At 57.5% G+C, this 15,812-nt stretch overlaps 2 protein-coding genes across 2 annotated transcripts; both read right to left on the minus strand.

Annotated features, from left to right (window-relative positions):
* Positions 1-228: 228 nt before the first annotated feature.
* On the minus strand, positions 229-2,450 carry LOC129785332 (ribosome-binding protein 1-like). The gene is made up of 5 exons (XM_055816483.1): positions 2,066-2,450; positions 1,369-1,517; positions 1,022-1,144; positions 686-838; positions 229-351 (listed from the first exon to the last, which is right to left on the minus strand). The coding sequence occupies exons 1-5, from the start codon at positions 2,448-2,450 to the stop codon at positions 229-231; spliced, it is 933 nt and encodes a 310-aa protein (XP_055672458.1).
* An 8,419-nt stretch (positions 2,451-10,869) lies between these two features.
* Positions 10,870-15,590, minus strand: LOC129785316 (ribosome-binding protein 1-like). Its single transcript, XM_055816387.1, has 7 exons — positions 15,192-15,590; positions 14,495-14,643; positions 14,148-14,270; positions 13,812-13,964; positions 13,359-13,477; positions 12,486-12,639; positions 10,870-11,423 (listed from the first exon to the last, which is right to left on the minus strand). Exons 1-7 carry the CDS (start codon positions 15,577-15,579, stop codon positions 11,385-11,387), a joined length of 1,125 nt encoding a protein of 374 aa, XP_055672362.1. The 5' UTR covers positions 15,580-15,590; the 3' UTR covers positions 10,870-11,384.
* Between the last annotated feature and the right edge of the window lie 222 nt (positions 15,591-15,812).

Here is a 15,812-nt window from a genome sequence, read left to right on the forward strand (position 1 = left end):
AAAGCAGAGAGGGTTTCCCCTGCCCTTCCACTTGGGAAAAACATCCTTGTTTCCCCTGCCAGGCCCCCAAAAGCCATTTGGCAATCTCTTCCTCACTCCCTCCTCTACCTCCAGCTAGCTGGGGTGCCTGTAGAAGCACCCTCCAGAAAGCGGGTGGCCAAGCCTGATGGACAGCCACCCCCAGGGCTTGCCAGAGGGCGGCCCCAGGCTCTGCCCCCCGCCCCAGTCTTACTTGCTCTCCAACCAGCTGGTGGTCTGGTAGAGGGCATCCCTCAGCATGGAGTTCTCCTGCTGCAGGCGAGCCAGCTCCGTGTTGGGTCTGTTCTCCAGCTGCTCCTGCAGGGTCCGGATCTAGGGAGAGCCCAACAGGGGTTAATGCCGCCACCGCCGGTCCCTCTGCTCCCTCCTGAGAAGCCCACCCCATGAGCAAGAGGGACTGGCAAGGAAGCCACAGCGAGGTGTCTGCTGATGCTGAGAGCCCCGGGGCTGCCGCATCCCATGAGGATGCTCCCACCTCCCTCTTCTAGCTTGAGCACCACGGGTCAGGAGCACTGCGGGGCACTCGCCCCTCCCTGAGGCTCTGGTCCCGTCGTCCACCTCGGTCTTCTCCAAAAGACCAGCACCTGCCACCGAAGGCCAGCCGGCAGCCAGCGGAGGAAGCTGCAGAGCACCGCGTGGGGCTCACCTTGTCCTGGAGCTGCTGCGTTTTCTGGGCATGGTCCTGGTTGATGGCCTGCGTGCGTGCCTGCACCGCTGCCATCTCCTGCTCGCGGGCCAGCAGCTGCTCCTTCAGCTTGCCCTCCAGAGCCGTCACCTTAGCCCGCTCGGCCACCAGCTCCTTCGAGGAAAGAAGCCACCCGGTCAGTCCTGAGCGTAGGAATTTCCCTGCTCTAAGGGGACTTGAAACAAGTGGCCTCCGAGCTCAGAAGGCTTTAAAAAGTGTAACCCTTTCAGAGGTGCCCCCATGCCGTGAGGGGCAGGGCCCGTGCCAGGGGTGCCGGGAGGGCTGCGCGGCACTTACCTTGCTCAGCTCCCGCCTCTTGTTTCTGGCAGCGGCTGCAGCCTCCTGCTCAGTGGCGAGCTGCTTCTCCTTCTCCTCCAGCCGGCGTTTCAGGACAGCGACCGGGCCACCCTTCTGCTTGGCCTGCCGGCACAGGGTGGCACATCAGCGGGGACCGCCACCGACCGATCCAACCCCTCCCCCCCACACGCACAGGATCATGCCCTCTGCCCCAGGGAAAATTCAGCTCCCGTCTCTAAGGCTGACCCTCGGGGGACAGCCTGCCCGAAAACGGGCTGCCTTCACCCCTCCGCACCCCCCGAGGCTCGGCCCGGCCCTGGCGGCCACGGCGGTGCTGGCAGCCCTACCGTGTGCCAGGTGTCCTGGACGATGCCCGCTTTCTCCCTCAGGATCTCGATGAGCCGCTGGGCCTCCCCCTCGCTGAACGCCGTGCTGCTGACCGTGGACACAAGCGTCTTGTAGGGCAGGTAGAGGGGCCCATCCGAGTCCGCAGGTGCTGGGGAGGAGAGAGGAGGGGTTGGGAGCGCTCGAGCCAACGGCAGGGCTGAGTAGCATCACCTCAGTTGACTTCAACCCCGTAAGTGCCATTTCACGCCAGCAACCGCCCAGATGTCCACAGCCAAGTTTGATACCTCTCTAACCAAAAGCAATGTGACGAGCGCTGGGGACGGCGCTCACCACAGACAAGCGTTCCCTGAGCCAGCTGCCACCTCTGCCTGGCTCTGCTCCTGCTCCTGCCGCCCTGCCACCGCCCTCCATCACACTGAGCGTTTCCAGCCAGAGCTGGGCACGCTTTGCTAATGCCAGGGAGCAGAGACATGGTGGGCATCAGAAGCTGGACTCCATCGTGACACAGCCTCCCTAGGGGACATCGCTCCACGCAGCGGTGCCGGTGGCGCAGAGCAGCAAGGTCGTCTCCTGCCTTTCACTAGGCAGGTTCGTTCCAGCTCTTTCTTTGCTAAGGGAACGAGATGACTCCAGCCCTTCTCCTATCCCTCTGCTGGCTTACTCAATGGGGATATACGCAGAGGAACTTGGCCTTACCTGGCTCGCGTTTCTTCTCGGATGCACCTGCCTTCTTGACAGGTCCATTAGGCTTCTGCTCCTCATGGGTTGGAAGAACATTTGGTTTCTTGATAGTGACGGAGCTGACAGCTGGAGCACTTTGGTGCTGCTCTGCGATCTTTCCGTTTCGTTTCTCTTCCTTTTCCTTTCCTTTTGCTTTTTTCTCTACAGCTTCCTCTTTCTGCTTTTTCTCTTTTTTCTTCAGCTGGGCGGTTTCATTGTATTTGCCTTGCTTGGCCAAGGCTTCCTCAGAAGGAAGGAGGACCTTCTCCAGGAAGGAGAACAGGAAGATCCCAATGGCCAATACCACCGTCAAACCTCCAAAGACTACAACATCCAGTGTTGGAGGTTCATAGGCATCCATCATGCCTTACTCTTCTGTGCCTGCAAGACACCAGAACAACAGTTAGTGGGGACAACAAGGAGGTGCAACGGCCTCTCTGGGAGCAGGGAGTCTCCTATGTCCATCTGTGTTTTCAAATGGCACCACGCTCCAAAAAGTGCTCAGGATTCACACACCTCTAATGAGGGCAACCTGACGACACCCCATCCCCCCACCCCAGGTTTGTGCTCCTGCGCAGCACAGCCAGCGCACAGTGCTCCATCCGCACCGCAGGGACCGCCTGTGCTGGCTGCAGCAATCTCCAGAAGAACCAAAGAGGGGGAAGAAAAAAGCAGGGGTGCAACCAGAGAGAGCCATGAGCACAGTGCCCATGACATGTCCAATGGGACGCTTCTGCACGACCCTGGGCGATACCTGCAGCCCTGCGGCAGTAAGAGAGCCCGTTTTCAGACTGCCTGGTGCAGTCTGGCCAAGACCTGGTCTCTCCCTGGGGCACCTGGCCTTTTCTCTGCACCCAGGCGCAGGTGGAAGTGCATCCAGCGTCTCAGCTTTGGAATAAAACACCCCCCTGGCAGGGGAAAGCATGCACGGGAGAGCTTTCCCCAGCTTTGCAACAGCCCTGGCCGCCTCCCTTTGCCACCCGCGCCCTGCGGCACTGCTGGCCTCTGCCCAGCCTGGCAGGGAGGATGCGCGGTGACCGCATCCCACTGGGTAGCTGCTCCCAGTGGCCAGTGATGAGAACCAGCCCAGCAATGATGCTACAGACAGCACACAGAGAACCAAGATGCTACCACCTCCTTGAGATGCAAACACCAAGAAAAGGCCTAAGTTCAAGCCAAAGAAAAGCAGAGCATGGCCATTAACCGTCTCATCTCCCCAGCAGATGCCCGCAGGAAGAAACGAGACTTGCAAAGGGAGTGCTGGATGTGGCACTTCTCTTTCCACCTCTGCCATTAACTGGCGGGCAAACCGGGCACAGGGTCCTTTCCCACCCTCCTCTCCACGCTCAGGTTCTCCACCCATGACACACGGAGTAGCAACGGAGACCGTACTGCCTGGTCTGAGACCTGGCAGGCGGGGTGCAGCCCCACGCGGAGGAAGATGCTGCTGCCTCCACTCTTCTTAACCGCTAACCGAAGCCCGTCCCGAGTCTGGAAGCCAGTCTCTTCCGCGCTGTCCCACTCGCGCGTTTCCCCCGTGGGGGCATCACCTCCACGTGGCTCACAACCCCCCAGATGCTGCAGTCAGGCAGTTCATCGGCGCAGGGGCACTTCCCAGGAGGTGCCCGGCTGCGCTTTCTCGTGATCAACGCATCAAGCCCTCGGCTATCAGAAGTTCCCACCCCGCACCTAACTGAAAACATTTTCAAATTTCCTCTTGAAGAGACTGCAGGTTGAGGAAGGAGGGAGGGGCTGCAAAGGGAGGAGGCAAAATTAAGGCTATAACTAAGGAGATCAGCACCTTTTCAAAACCTCGGTGCTCGCAGGGAGAGACCTCAGAGCCTTTCCCTTTCTAACAGCCGACAGCGGCAAACTCACTCCCAGCCGAATCCGCACCGGTGCAGCCAGGGGGACACAGTGCAAGGAAAGTGTCACCTGCAGCCCCCAGGGGGGTTGTTGAGGGATGTTTCAACCAGCAGCCCAGCTCTCCCTGCCCGCCTCTCCAAGCACCCCAGCCGAAGCAGCAGAGAGCTGGCAGGCGGGCACGCTGCCAACGCCAGCTGGAACCAGCCTCCCCCGGCACGGCCACCTTCCTACCCCAGGGCACTGCTCGAGATCCCAGCTGATACTACAGGCATCGCTACCCCAGGTCCACCCAGGCCGTTTCGATTTCAACGGCCTCAGCCGGCTCCATCCCAGCACAGCTGGTGCCAGCTCCCTCCCTCCTGACAACGCAGCATCACTTTGGGATGGTCCCCATCGGGCAGAGGGATTATTCCTAACCTGCAGGGTGAAAAGGGCTGCGTTTCCTCTTCCTGGCAGGAAATAGAAGCGAGGGTCCAGAGAACATGTACCCACGTCCTTCTGCTGGCTTTAGGGCCAGACCAATGCTCCCCGGAGCTGTTCCGCGGCGGAACTGAGCGCCCTGCATTCCTCACCTGGCAACCCCAATGTGCCGGTACCAACAGAGCTGCTGACCTCACAATGCCATCGCCAACAGAGCTGCTGACCTGCTGCTGCCACCGCCAACAGAGCTGCTGACCTCACACTGCCACCACCAGTAGAACTCCTGACCTCCCAATGCCACCGTGGCACACTTAGGCCAAAATTTGCAGCTCCAGCTTAGGGCAAGGGCATCGCTGACTGATGGCAAACGCCCTCCAACCCCACCAGCTGCTCCCGCCACCTCCCAAAGCAGCTGGATGCTGGTTTGGGCTTTGGGTTTTGGTTGGGGTTTCTTTTGGGATACTAGTGAGAGATGAGAACTTTGCAAGTGAAATGCCCTGTGACGGAGCTCAGATGAGCTCTGGCTAAAACTTACAAGGTGTGACTGAATTTTGGAGGCAGTAGAACTGTGCTCAGGACAAGAGCAGGTTTTGCAATGTCTGTGACACCATAGCTGTGCCATGCAGAGCAGCACATCTGCACCACACAGGCTGGAAACCGTTAGATTCCTTCCAGAGCTGCTGCTGTGGCAGAGGACGTTCAGCCCCGTGTCTGTTGAAAGACACGATCTCAAACATACTGTGCAATGGTAGTAATTAGCAATGCGCTTGATTTAGAGGTGTGGTTGTGATTTCTCATTTGAAAAGGCACTGCGTCTCCACGTGGAGAAGCAAAGTTCTAGTCAGCCTGTCAGACACCGCTAACCAAGGAGTCAACACCTTGCTGCAGCATTCAGAAATGTCACGCTAAGCCGGCCTGGCTTGTAGCCAGAGAGCGCTGCCCCCCCCTCGCTTCCTCCTGCTGCACTGGGCCACAATCTTGCAGCCTGCAAGACAGACAGCATCGTTGTGCAGCAGTGCCAGCCTTCACAGGACAGCTGGCCAGTGGACTGGAACTACCCAGGGAGGCTGTGCTGCACATGCGGAAGTTAAAGAAAGAACTCCTGACAAAATGCAGCTTCTCTCCGCATCAGACAGGCTTGGGTTGGGCTCCCCGCCCTCCAAGAAAAGAATCCATTGTTGGTTCCTTGGAGCAGCAAAGCCTTTCTGGTCTCTACAGCCCAGATTCTCACTCTGATTCTTTCACCCACCTCTCCAGAGCCAGCGGGAGCAGAGTCAGCCATTGGAGCCTGCTTGCGTGGAGCCTCCTCACCCGCCGTATCCAGGGTAGCGCTAGAAAGGAGAGATCCGCTCCTGAGAGAGCCTGCGGTGACAAGGGGACGGTCTGAGCACGCATGTAGTGAAAACGTTCTCCCTGGTGTTTCTACATTGCTACTTGGCGTGTAGCCAGATGTCTCCTCTGACACCCGTCGGGGAAAACCATCCAAATGCCTAAGCTAAGGCAGGACTTACCTGCTTGGGTGACCCGATTGCCTCTTCTAATGTTACTACCAAGTGTGTTTGATTGATTACTAGCATGTTGGAATGCCGCATTATTGTGCGTTTTGCCTCTTTTTTTAGGCAGAAAGCATGAATGCCAAGCAAACGGGCCAGAGGACCTGACCGAGCTTGCATGGCTGAGAAGCCAGGAGGCTCCCTGGTCGTAGCTCTTGAAGCAAGTCCTGTGTAGATGTCATGGAGTGCCACAACTCTACAGGCATTCCATGTTTCAATAGATCAGTCATGTAAAGCAACCATTCTAGGCAAGGGTTTCCCTAACTGTAGGGAAGCTGTCTGGTAGAGTAGGTTTTGGAGATGTAGCTCGTATGTACAAATGACCCTCAATAAATCCCATCTAAGGATTTCTCTGGGTGTATTAATATTTGCATGGGTTGCCCGGCAGCCCAACACTGTCCCCGATGGATTAACACTAAAGGTCTCCCCAAATTGTTGGTCCAGTGCTGCAACGTGTCAGTGTATCACGGGATGAAAGGGCGGTGGGTGGGTGGGTGGGTGGGGTGAGAACAATCTGGTTCCTGCTCTTAATTTTCTAAACTGTAAAAAGCAAAATTCAGTCAGTCTTTTGGAGGCTACTGGTCAAATTGCCAAGCTCAGAACCCGTTTCCCCTGTAACCATTAAATACAAAAGTGAAAACCTCTAGTGAAAGTTAGGCTAAAACGACCTGTTGGCACAAAAACTGGGTTAAATTCTTCGTGCTTGCAGTTGCAGAGCAGTACTTATAAAGGCTAATTCTGAAGCGAAATAGCGATAAAATAGACACACTTTTCTGGAGAAATCGTCCTAATCCACTCTTGTAAACTCGCGGTGCAGGAAACAAGAGTTAAAGGTTCACTCGTTCTAGAGGGTCAGTGTTCTTGTTGTGAAGTGCCTTGAGTTCCCTTTCAGCCTGAGGGATTCTATAAAAACGGATTTTTGTTGGCATAGTTGAATTTAGAACTACCTTCGTTTCTCTCATACGCACTTACTAGCGGGTCAGATGCTTCTGCGAGACAGAAGCGGCACTGTCCCCGCCGCTCCCGGCACAGCAGCAGGCTGCGCTGGCTCAGCCGCAGGGCCAGGGAAATGGTGGTCCATGACCTCACGCAGCATGTGCCCTCTCTGGCCACGCTGCGCGGTTCAAACCTTGAATTCAAAGGCAGGCGGTGACGGACTGCTCTGACCTGGCGCCCGTGCGGGTCACCGCGCTGGGAGCACAAGGGTTTCCGATGCAAAGAGATCCACCGGAGCGAAGCTTTGTGACTTTTGAGAAAAGCAAAGCGGCCTGGTTTGTGCTGGGGCTTTTCGCCTGTGTTTCAGTCAGCTCTGAGCTCACCCAAAAGCGGCTCGTCGTCGTCCTCATCCAGGGCTCGTCCTTGCCGAGGTGTCTGCAGGACTGGTCTCTGTCCAAAGTGCAGGCTGAGAAGGAAATGTGGTGACACAGCGGGACTGGTGCTGCCTGACAAACCACGGGAACTCCCAGCCCCAGATCCACCTGATGACGCGCCTCCAGACTGCAGGCATCTTCCAAGAGACAGCCAGCCCAGGTGACGCCGTGGGGGACTTCTGCCTGGGATTTCCTCCCTCGGTTAGGAAAGGGAGCAGGAGAAACCCTGCAAAGGGGGAAGGATGTCAGACCTGGCAGGCAGGAGTGCAGTCTGCACAACGGGAAAGCCCTCGCTCGCATCAGGGACTCGGCTCCAAAGTGCCTTAGTCCCAGGGATCTTTTGAGGGATGAGAAGCCTGAGGTGGCACTTCAGGCCTTGGCTAGGTGCGCTCCCGCAGCTTAGTCTGAGCTAAGGGGCTTTGGGGCACTCGCAGGAAGTGCCCAGGTGTTGTACTGGCCTCTGGAATACTCCTGCGTGCCACGGCTGGCCGTAGCTGGCAACCTTCAGGGCTATAATGCTTCAGGCTTGTCCCCGCCATGGAGTCAGTGGGCCCAATTTTATTATCTCCCAAGGCTGTTTATCCTGCTGCCGCTGGAGACTCTGTGGCAAGCAAAATGTTTCTTCCTGTGGCTGTTGAAATCCTTTCCGTTACGGTTTCTCCCAGGTCACCCAGACCTTTTGAAAAGGCAAGGCGAGCAGGGAGAGAGAACATGAGGAACGCTTGCTGTAGCCTGGCCACTTGCTGAGGAGGAAACGGCTTCCCGGCAGGACTACACGAAGAAGAAAAAGGCGAAGGGGTTCAGGTGACGGACCCAGCTCAGAGCCACGCCAGCTCAGCAGGACTGCAGCCCAGGTAGGGCAGCTTGGCTGCAGCAAGAGCACAGCGGGTAGAAACCCTTTCAAGTCCACGTGCGGGCAAGGGTTTCCCAACAGCCATTTTTGTCCATGACCCTGGGGACAGGATTGGGATGGGAGATGGAGACTGGTAATTGAGGCCTGAGCGTGAGCAGCAGGTGCTGCAAACACAATTTAGCGGCTCCAGCAAAGGTGACCTTGGGTGTCTAAGCTGTGGCTTGATAAGCCCGTCACATAGCCAGGCTGAAAGGTAACTCCCGCCGTGGCCGGAATCGGGCAGAAGGATCCAGCATTCCCATCCAAAATCCCCCCGGCTGGGCAGTTGCTTCATCTTTACCAATTAGGTGCCTGCCTGCGGATCCCAGCAGCCCATCTACCTGCGGATCCCAGCAGCCGATCGGCCTGCCCTGAGTCACAGGCTGACAGGTGCCCAGCCGACAGCGCGAGTGCCCCCAGCAAAGCAGGCATGTTGCAAAACGCCACGGGCTCCCAGGAGAGCAGGGGCTGGCCAGTGCTCAGCCCTGTGCTGGTGGGCAAGGCTTGGCTTTCCCTACCCCCTCAGGGTGGACTTCCCCTTCCACCAAGGTGCCGCGGGAAGAAAAAAATCCCAGCAGTACCACTTCAGGTGTGGAAAATTAAGCTGAACCTCTTTCCCCAAAGAGATGGGAGGTTTTTCAGCTTTGCTTAGCAAGAATCTGCCCATCTTTCCTCCTAAAAGAGCCAGCTCGGCGACGTGTCCTGGAAGGGCATCAATGTCCCCCCTTGCTGGGGACACCAAATCTGCTCTCACACAGTTTCTGGAGCATCATCAGAGCCCTTAGTGTACTTGGGACACCGGCTGCCCTCCTTGCATTGGCTGGTTTGGGGGCTTTGTTGCTGCTTCTGTGTTAACGCCTGGGTACCATCTGCCCTGTTTTGCCCAAGAGCTCACAATCAAGGGAATCGCTGCTGCAAAAGCAAAAAAGAAAAAGCTGAAAAGCGGAAAGATCGCATCACTTTGCTGCACCTGCTGCTGGGGGGCTCTCGCTACCGGGGGCTCTCCGAGGGTGATGGCCACCCCGCTACGCTCAACAGCTTGCTCCAGCCCAGTTTGCAATGCTGGTAAAATCCAGGCGTTCCCTGACTTTTTGAGGATCTCAAAGGCAAAAGGTATCAGGCCAGGCATGCTGCAGACATGACAGTGCTGTCACTGGCCGTCCTTGGTTCATGAGGTCCTTCCCATGCGCCGCAAAGCCCAGGAAGAGAAACTGAAGGCTAATGGTGGCTGCGGGGAAAAGCTCTGCTCACCGGGTTTGTCCCTCCGGTGCGGGGAGATGGACCTGCCAGAGCCCAGGGTACTTGTCGGGTATGCAGCCTATGCACGTACAACAGGGCTGGGGGGTGCAGCGGCAGCAGGGCTTGTAGTGAGTGCGTGGGGTCTCAGCTGCCGCGCAAGGGGCTGGGGCCACCACCTCCCGGGGACACACAGCCCTCTGGCCAGGTGCGGCGCTCCATCACCTCCCATCCTGAGAGGCACTGCAGGCAGTGATGGAGGGGTGTCACCGAGCCACCCACCGGATCTGGGGAGGCGGGGGTGGTCCTTCTCGCGGCTCAGCATGACCCCCCAAAGGTGCTCAGCCCATTTCTGCAATGAGCATTGACGAGCTCAGCACTGATGGGTGCCCCGGCTTCTGGGGGCGGCAGCCCTTGCTCAGTCAGCGAAGCCCCAGCTAGCTCGGTGCCTCTGGACAAGGGTGGGAGGCAGGTCTGGGGGGCAGTGGGGGGCTGCGTGGGGGCTCTCAGCTTGCCATTCCCTCAGCCTGAATTCAGCAGGACCCCATCTTCTTGCCTGATCAAGACCCCACAGCCCAAGTGTGACTTGCACATCCCTTCTCCATCATGACCCAGAAAGCTGCAGTGCTGGGGGACAGGACACGTGTCTACCCAGTCCTGCCTGCGTGGAGTCTCTGCTGTGTCTGATGTAGAGGCTGAGCACATGCTGACTTCTCTGGGAGCAAAACGGAGGCGCGTCTGGCCTTCATCCCCGTCCTGGCCTTGGTTCTTCACACACCCAGCAGGTACCAAGTACTTTGGGGGCCTTTTCCCCCCACCAGCTCCTCAAATGCCGCTGATGTCAGCGCTGCGCTCAGCAGCTTTATTGTGAGGAGACAGGCACCGAGTTGTGACATGGTCTCTGCCATTCCCTAAGAAACCAACTTGAAATAAAAAAAAAAGGAAAAATTAAAAAAAAAAAAAAAGCCACAAGAAGGGGAGAGAGAAGGCTGGAGAGCCCGGCAGTGCCCAAGGACCACCACCACGCAGCACCCGCAGGGTCAGAATTACAGGGGTGCGCTGAGGCTTAAGCGAGCAGGAGCAGCCTGCGCCGGGCTGGCGTGGCTGTGCTGCTGTGCCCTGTCCCCACGCTCACGCTGCTCTGCCCTGTCCCCACGCTCGGCCTGACCCCATGGCAGGGGACCTCGGGGTGCACCGCCAGCGTGAAAACACACGTGGCTGGAAGGGAAGGGTTCTCTCCTTTGCGTGTCTTGGAGGAAAAACAGAAGGTATGGCTGTTTGCAGCACAGCGAGCAAGGCGGGGAATAAAGGATCTGCTCCCGGCCACAGCAGGGTCCTTCTTCAGTGACCCCAAACACCTGGCTGGCTTGCAAACTTAATAAAAATTAACAAACAATAACCGGGAAAATGAAGCAAGGATAAGCTATTTTCACTACGTCATTATAATTGCACCGACACCCAGAAATACACAAAAGGATACGTGCCAAGAGCCACCCATCAAAGAGAGGCTTCCTTCCGTGGTGGCTCTCACTTTCACACTTCTTTCACTCCAACCAACAAAAAAAAAGGAAAATAAAAAGAAAAAAATAGAAATAATAGAAAGGGAAAAAATAATTGCAGCAGTTGATGTACAAGCACAGTCTTCCCTTTTCACACATGCGTGGGTTCTGCCTGCCCCGACGTGGCCGGAGCGTCTCCCTGGGGAACAAACTGTTGGTTGTACAAAACACTATGAAGATTTTCTTACAAACACATGCCTGCAGTGTTTACTGGTTGGGGTTTTCTGCAATTTTATTTTCCAATAATAAATATATTATATAATATGTAATAATAAAAATGTTACTAAACCTAGTTTCAAACCTAGGGTTTAGGTCCCTACTGGCTTGTAACTTTTATCTACAGTAAAGTCAGTATATGTTTTTATTTTTAGGAGCGGTAAGGTCTAGCTCATAGACTGGTCAGGCTGAAGTCCCTTTCTTCAAACCTTCCTCTTCCCCCTGGAGAAGGAAAACAGAGGTGGGTTACTCAGCTGGGTCTCAACCTTATCCTCGTGGCAGCTCAAGCATCAAAGCATTTCACAGGTGGGCCAGGTCCTGCCTTTTGAGCAGGGAGAACCATGACCACCATCTCCTATGCTCCCCGAGCTTCCCAAAAGCCACCCAGATGGCTTCTGGCAGCAAGTGCCACCTTGTCTCTGGTTTTCAACCACTGCCTGACACGCGCTTCCCCCTGCCCTCCGCCAGCACCAAGGGGAGGGATGGCTGTGGCCACCACAGGGACCATTTCCTGAAGCTGTTCATTCACTTCTTTATCGTTTCTGCCCCTCTGGCCAGTTGGTCCTGGTAACCTTCAGTAGCTCCTGGAGTTTGGTTGTTTCCTGGTCCGGGTCCCTTGTTATATTTTTTACCAGTTTTTCCTACATAGGAGTCAAAAGAAGGCATCTGCCTGAGCCTCCCTTGGCCCTCTGGTGACCTTCCCCCCTCCAGAACATCTCGGGTCACCTCAGGTCTGCACTGAGCCGCCGCGGTGGCCACAAGCCAGCGATGCGCCACTGCTCCAGCGGCGTGCTCAGAGGCCCTACCTGGGAGGTGTCCTTTAAACACCCCTAAACCCCCAAATCCAGGCACCCCCCGGTGACAACAAACAAGCCACAAGCTCTACCTCGTGCACCAAGGGCTTCAGAGTCGAGAGGGAGCACCCACGTCCTCGTGAGCACCCGCTGGCAGGGGCCACTGGGTTTCCTCTCTCACCTGAGGCTACCACTCATCAGGGTGCAGCATCTAGGCTTCCCCCCACCCTCACAGCCGGCTGGTGAGCTTCACAGGTGAGCGAGAACGGCTCCCACCAGGGCAGCGTGCCCCCTGGGCTTTGCCGGCGATGCGCAATAGAGCTCCTGGCATGTGACAAACTGACAGGGGGGCCGCCAGGCAGCTCGCTTTCCAAATGCGGACGCTCATCTCCCCCCGAGCTCTCCCCATGGCCAGCCCCATGGATCCCACACAATTCAGCCACGCGCCCCGTCTCTCTGAGGGGAGCAGGTTTGCAGGCGCTTGCCTGACCTGCAGCTGCTCCACCTCCTTCTGCAAGGCTGACGCTTTGAGCTCCAGGCTCTTCCTCTGCTGCTCCTTTCGCTGCAGCACCTTTGACTTCTCAGACAGCTCGTTCTTCAGCTTGGCGTACTCCTTCCGCAACCTGGCCAGCTCAGGGTTGTGCCTGCACCAAGAGAAGCAGCGTTATTCCAGCCCGCAGGCCAGTCAAGCATCCCTGGCGTTACCCAGGGGGAACACATCCCCCTGTGGGCCTGGTAACAGGGCTTGAAACATCTCAGCGGTGGCGTTCGCCTGTTTCTGGGACACGCCTGGTCCTTCAGGGACGGGGTGCAGAGAGCTGACACATCACTTTTCAAAAGCTGCGTTTCCATCACAGGAGGCATTCCTTTCTCATGAAGGAGAAGTCGCAAGGATCTGTGTTCCCAGACACAGCAGAAAGCACTCTAGGCAGCTGGAGTCTGCTCTGTAATTAGCTGGGCGCTGTTAATCACCAGCCATTTCAGACCTTCTATAGAAAGGAGCGTGACATTCTTCTCCCTAGCTCCTGTTTGTTCTGTATGCACCAGGCAGGTCCCCGAAGTGGGGAGCAATGCTGCAGCGCCTTCTGGTCCCCTCTGCCCCCCTCCGCTGGCATCAGCACAGGTGACCCCAAAGCAGAGGGGGTTTCCCCTGCCCTTCCACTTGGGAAAAACATCCTTGTTTCCCCTGCCAGGCCCCCAAAAGCCATTTGGCAATCTCTTCCTCACTCCCTCCTCTACCTCCAGCTAGCTGGGGTGCCTGTAGAAGCACCCTCCAGAAAGCGGGTGGCCAAGCCTGATGGACAGCCACCCCCAGGGCTTGCCAGAGGGCGGCCCCAGGCTCTGCCCCCCGCCCCAGTCTTACTTGCTCTCCATCCAGCTGCTGGTCTGGTAGAGGGCATCCCTCAGCATGGAGTTCTCCTGCTGCAGGCGAGCCAGCTGCGTGTTGGGTCTGTTCTCCAGCTGCTCCTGCAGGGTCCGGATCTAGGGAGAGCCCAACAGGGGTTAATGCCGCCACCGCCGGTCCCTCTGCTCCCTCCTGAGAAGCCCACCCCATGAGCAAGAGGGACTGGCAAGGAAGCCACAGCGAGGTGTCTGCTGATGCTGAGAGCCCCGGGGCTGCCGCATCCCATGAGGATGCTCCCACCTCCCTCTTCTAGCTTGAGCACCACGGGTCAGGAGCACTGCGGGGCACTCGCCCCTCCCTGAGGCTCTGGTCCCCTTGTCCACCTCGGTCTTCTCCAAAAGACCAGCACCTGCCACCGAAGGCCAGCCGGCAGCCAGCGGAGGAAGCTGCAGAGCACCGCGTGGGGCTCACCTTGTCCTGGAGCTGCTGCGTTTTCTGGGCATGGTCCTGGTTGATGGCCTGCGTGCGTGCCTGCACCGCTGCCATCTCCTGCTCGCGGGCCAGCAGCTGCTCCTTCAGCTTGCCCTCCAGAGCCGTCACCTTAGCCCGCTCGGCCACCAGCTCCTTCGAGGAAAGAAGCCACCCGGTCAGTCCTGAGCGTAGGAATTTCCCTGCTCTAAGGGGACTTGAAACAAGTGGCCTCCGAGCTCAGAAGGCTTTAAAAAGTGTAACCCTTTCGGAGGTGCCCCCATGCCGTGAGGGGCAGGGCCCGTGCCAGGGGTGCCGGGAGGGCTGCGCGGCACTTACCTTGCTCAGCTCCCGCCTCTTGTTTCTGGCAGCGGCTGCAGCCTCCTGCTCAGTGGCGAGCTGCTTCTCCTTCTCCTCCAGCCGGCGTTTCAGGACAGCGACCGGGCCACCCTTCTGCTTGGCCTGCCGGCACAGGGTGGCACATCAGCGGGGACCGCCACCGACCGATCCAACCCCTCCCCCCCACACGCACAGGATCATGCCCTCTGCCCCAGGGAAAATTCAGCTCCCGTCTCTAAGGCTGACCCTCGGGGGACAGCCTGCCCGAAAACGGGCTGCCTTCACCCCTCCGCACCCCCCGAGGCTCGGCCCGGCCCTGGCGGCCACGGCGGTGCTGGCAGCCCTACCGTGTGCCAGGTGTCCTGGACGATGCCCGCTTTCTCCCTCAGGATCTCGATGAGCCGCTGGGCCTCCCCCTCGCTGAACACCGTGCTGCTGACCGTGGACACAAGCGTCTTGTAGGGCAGGTAGAGGGGCCCATCCGAGTCCGCAGGTGCTGGGGAGGAGAGAGGAGGGGTTGGGAGCGCTCGAGCCAACGGCAGGGCTGAGTAGCATCACCTCAGTTGACTTCAACCCCGTAAGTGCCATTTCACGCCAGCAACCGCCCAGATGTCCACAGCCAAGTTTGATACCTCTCTAACCAAAAGCAATGTGACGAGCGCTGGGGACGGCGCTCACCACAGACAAGCGTTCCCTGAGCCAGCTGCCACCTCTGCCTGGCTCTGCTCCTGCTCCTGCCGCCCTGCCACCGCCCTCCATCACACTGAGCGTTTCCAGCCAGAGCTGGGCACGCTTTGCTAATGCCAGGGAGCAGAGACATGGTGGGCATCAGAAGCTGGACTCCATCGTGACACAGCCTCCCTAGGGGACATCGCTCCACGCAGCGGTGCCGGTGGCGCAGAGCAGCAAGGTCGTCTCCTGCCTTTCACTAGGCAGGTTCGTTCCAGCTCTTTCTTTGCTAAGGGAACGAGATGACTCCAGCCCTTCTCCTATCCCTCTGCTGGCTTACTCAATGGGGATACACGCAGAGGAACTTGGCCTTACCTGGCTCGCGTTTCTTCTCGGATGCACCTGCCTTCTTGACAGGTCCATTAGGCTTCTGCTCCTCATGGGTTGGAAGAACATTTGGTTTCTTGATAGTGACGGAGCTGACAGCTGGAGCACTTTGGTGCTGCTCTGCGATCTTTCCGTTTCGTTTCTCTTCCTTTTCCTTTCCTTTTGCTTTTTTCTCTACAGCTTCCTCTTTCTGCTTTTTCTCTTTTTTCTTCAGCTGGGCGGTTTCATTGTATTTGCCTTGCTTGGCCAAGGCTTCCTCAGAAGGAAGGAGGACCTTCTCCAGGAAGGAGAACAGGAAGATCCCAATGGCCAATACCACCGTCAAACCTCCAAAGACTACAACATCCAGTGTTGGAGGTTCATAGGCATCCATCATGCCTTACTCTTCTGTGCCTGCAAGACACCAGAACAACAGTTAGTGGGGACAACAAGGAGGTGCAACGGCCTCTCTGGGAGCAGGCAGTCTCCTATGTCCATCTGTGTTTTCAAATGGCACCACGCTCCAAAAAGTGCTCAGGATTCACACACCTCTAATGAGGGCAACCTGACGACACCCCCCCACCCCCACCCCCAGGTTTGTGCTCCTGCGCAGCACAGCCAGCGCACAGT

Source organism: Falco peregrinus, chromosome 11, assembly GCF_023634155.1.
Source record: "Falco peregrinus isolate bFalPer1 chromosome 11, bFalPer1.pri, whole genome shotgun sequence".
Lineage (NCBI taxonomy): Eukaryota > Metazoa > Chordata > Aves > Falconiformes > Falconidae > Falco > Falco peregrinus.

What these genes read in the sequence shown, in the direction of transcription:
- LOC129785332 (XM_055816483.1), bottom strand. Translation starts at nt 2,450, where the DNA reads ATGGATGCCTATGAACCTCCAACACTGGATGTTGTAGTCTTTGGAGGT. An exon ending in TCCAGGACACCTGGCACACG is followed by an intron (nt 1,145 to 1,368) that starts GTAGGGCTGCCA and finishes CTGTGCCGGCAG; the next exon opens with GCCAAGCAGAAGGGTGGCCC. An exon ending in AGAGGCGGGAGCTGAGCAAG is followed by an intron (nt 839 to 1,021) that starts GTAAGTGCCGCG and finishes CTTTCCTCGAAG; the next exon opens with GAGCTGGTGGCCGAGCGGGC.
- LOC129785316 (XM_055816387.1), bottom strand. Translation starts at nt 15,579, where the DNA reads ATGATGGATGCCTATGAACCTCCAACACTGGATGTTGTAGTCTTTGGA. An exon ending in TCCAGGACACCTGGCACACG is followed by an intron (nt 14,271 to 14,494) that starts GTAGGGCTGCCA and finishes CTGTGCCGGCAG; the next exon opens with GCCAAGCAGAAGGGTGGCCC. An exon ending in CGCAGCAGCTCCAGGACAAG is followed by an intron (nt 13,478 to 13,811) that starts GTGAGCCCCACG and finishes GGCTCTCCCTAG; the next exon opens with ATCCGGACCCTGCAGGAGCA.